A 2,419-nucleotide genomic window follows, 5' to 3' on the forward strand; every position below is an offset into this window, starting at 1 on the left:
TGCTTAGATCAAAATGAATTGCAATAACACCAATAATTATTGATTTGTTCGTGTCTAACAAATATTTAAGTAAGATTTTTATACATAGAACGGAATTAAAGGAGTTGAGCCCTTGCCACAAACTCAGATTTTCTTATCCCTTTGTCTTTGCGACCCATTGTCGTAGACCTTAAATATTTCAAACAATGAATTCTGGTAGAAAAAATAATCTAAGTTTGAAACATCAAATGTTTACACCATCAAATTGCAAAGTTATAGGGATTATAAAGTTTGAGCGTGTGACAAAGACTCAATTCCTTTAGATAAATTGACAATATCTTTTTATCTATCTATTTATGTATCTATCATGTTTCAATTCTCTTTTTTGCTATCTATATTTGTGCAAACTTTGTAACTGTTACAGGGGCGTACGAGGGCTTTTGTTTAGGGGGGGCACAATTTGCGCGCGTAAGCGCGCCAAAAAAATTTTTTGGTCCCCCCCCTTGGCAACATTGGCCCCCCCCCTTAAAAACCCCTTTTTTGAAAAAATATTATGTTAAGCAAACTGTTGATATGCATATAAAAGGCCGGATTAAGATTTAGCGGTGAAGATATATTTATTTATATACAGATGTGTGAGATTATATTATTAATATATATAAATATATAATTAGCTGATATATAATACATTAGATAATATCAAATCCAAGATTTAATCTTGTTTATACAATAGTAGGCTCCTGCTAGAGTAGCAACTACGAATATATCGGAGAGAACAGATTTCTTCCTGATCACCCTGTTCCCTGGAGCTGTATCAGTGGTGTATCTCCTACCCTGAGATCTTGAATCCGTCCTGCAGGGTGTTCTCAAGCTCTGGGTTCTGTGAAGAGGTGTGTAGGGTTCATCTCTAGGAGAAAGACGGTTTAGATCATCTCCACATTGTCTCCAGGTTCTTTCAGAACCCCCTTGAACCCCCTTCTCCATTCTGCCCCCATCCCCCTCATCATAGCTCTGCCGGGCCCCTGAGTAAGACCATCTTCGACTAACAGGACCCCTGTTTGGCCCTGAACTGTTGAACCCCTCAGGGCTCCTTGGCTCCCCTCCAGGGGCGTTATGTATCCATTGAGAGTCTAATCTAAAAACAGATTTTTTCCTGTTCACCAGATCAGGAAGCTGGTTTGGTCTCCTGTAGGAAACAGGAATACAGTCAGGAAGTCCAACTTCCGGTTTTATATTGACTCCAGGATTACGTTCAAGTACTACAGGTTTGGACGATTCTAATTCCGGGATCTGGTGTGGGGTTTGGTTGAGATTGCGGAGAAGTTTGATCAATTCTTCGGCGGAGATATCTTGGTCCTGGTCTTCTTCTTGTCTCCGTCCTTCTGTTTTCATTTCTCTCTTCTCCCGACCTAAATCACGAGCATATCCAGGTTCTCTTGGCTGTCTACGATTCCTGAGATCTATCATATTATTCACCACTTCTCTTCTCTCCTGTCCATATCTCTCCTCCCTCCCCTCCTCCTCCTTTTTCTCTTCCAAGTCAGAGAGTAGGGTTCGGAGAAGTTTCCAAGTCTCGTACATGGTTAAATACAGGACTCTTGAACTCAGACTTAAATCCTCAAAATCAACCTGAAAAAGAAAACTGGGTTTTAATTTGTCTCATCATGAATTTAAAATTTCTGAAAAAAATATTTTTTTGCAAAAAAGTAAACTGTTATTTGTAAAATTAAATCACCTGTCTAGTGGGTATATTTGCGATTGAAGATCTTCGTACTCTCCTTCTCTGCTGTTTTGGGACGGGTATTGCCATTTTTTATTTAAACTTTTTTTCAAGTCCGATTTTAGTCAGCTTCTGTCAAATCCACAATTTTAAGTTCAGCACTTTTTGTCCTTCTCTACCGTTGTGTACTCTGCTACTGATTCCGTGTCCGGGGATTTCCCGCTTTCTCCGCAGTTTCTCGAGCACTGAAGAACCGTGGTTTGCGGGGCAGCAGGCGGTTGGAGGAAGTGCTCTTCTCGGAGTGGAATACGGGGGGGGGGGTACCGATAATAGAACAGCGCTTGAACAAGTTAGCACGGATATACACTGCTACTACACATCACAACAGATACTTGATATACTTCTAGATAGATAGATAGGTAGATATAAATAAATAAATAGATTGAAAGATAGATAATCATATTAAATATACTGTTTTGTTTTCAACAAGATAAATTAAAATATTAAACAATTTCAAGCTTTTTCTTACAATAGGAAGATAAAATGTTTGAAAAAATTTGTTGAAAACATTTCATTCAAGAATTCTATAAATAGAGTTGCTTTTGTATCATTTCCCCTGTACTAATGCACCAAGGTCCAGTATGGCAACATTAACTACTTTATATCAATGGATGTATTACTATTTACTATGCGAACAAACTGACAAGTATGTATCCCCCT

The 2,419-nt window shown here is 38.5% G+C and overlaps 1 protein-coding gene across 1 annotated transcript; it reads right to left on the reverse strand.

Moving 5' to 3' along the window:
• Positions 1-631: 631 nt before the first annotated feature.
• LOC111715046 (uncharacterized) lies at positions 632-2,005 on the reverse strand. Its single transcript, XM_023490283.1, has 2 exons — positions 1,715-2,005; positions 632-1,608 (listed from the first exon to the last, which is right to left on the reverse strand). The coding sequence occupies exons 1-2, from the start codon at positions 1,787-1,789 to the stop codon at positions 679-681; spliced, it is 1,005 nt and encodes a 334-aa protein (XP_023346051.1). The 5' UTR covers positions 1,790-2,005; the 3' UTR covers positions 632-678.
• Between the last annotated feature and the right edge of the window lie 414 nt (positions 2,006-2,419).

Source organism: Eurytemora carolleeae, unplaced genomic scaffold (assembly GCF_000591075.1).
Source record: "Eurytemora carolleeae unplaced genomic scaffold, Eaff_2.0 scaffold1688, whole genome shotgun sequence".
NCBI lineage: Eukaryota > Metazoa > Arthropoda > Copepoda > Calanoida > Temoridae > Eurytemora > Eurytemora carolleeae.

Excerpts from the sequence above, each read along its gene's own strand:
- LOC111715046 (XM_023490283.1), bottom strand. The coding sequence starts at position 1,789 with ATGGCAATACCCGTCCCAAAACAGCAGAGAAGGAGAGTACGAAGATCT. Across the intron at positions 1,609-1,714 it reads CAAATATACCCACTAGACAG|GTTGATTTTGAGGATTTAAG; the intron begins GTGATTTAATTT and ends TTTCTTTTTCAG.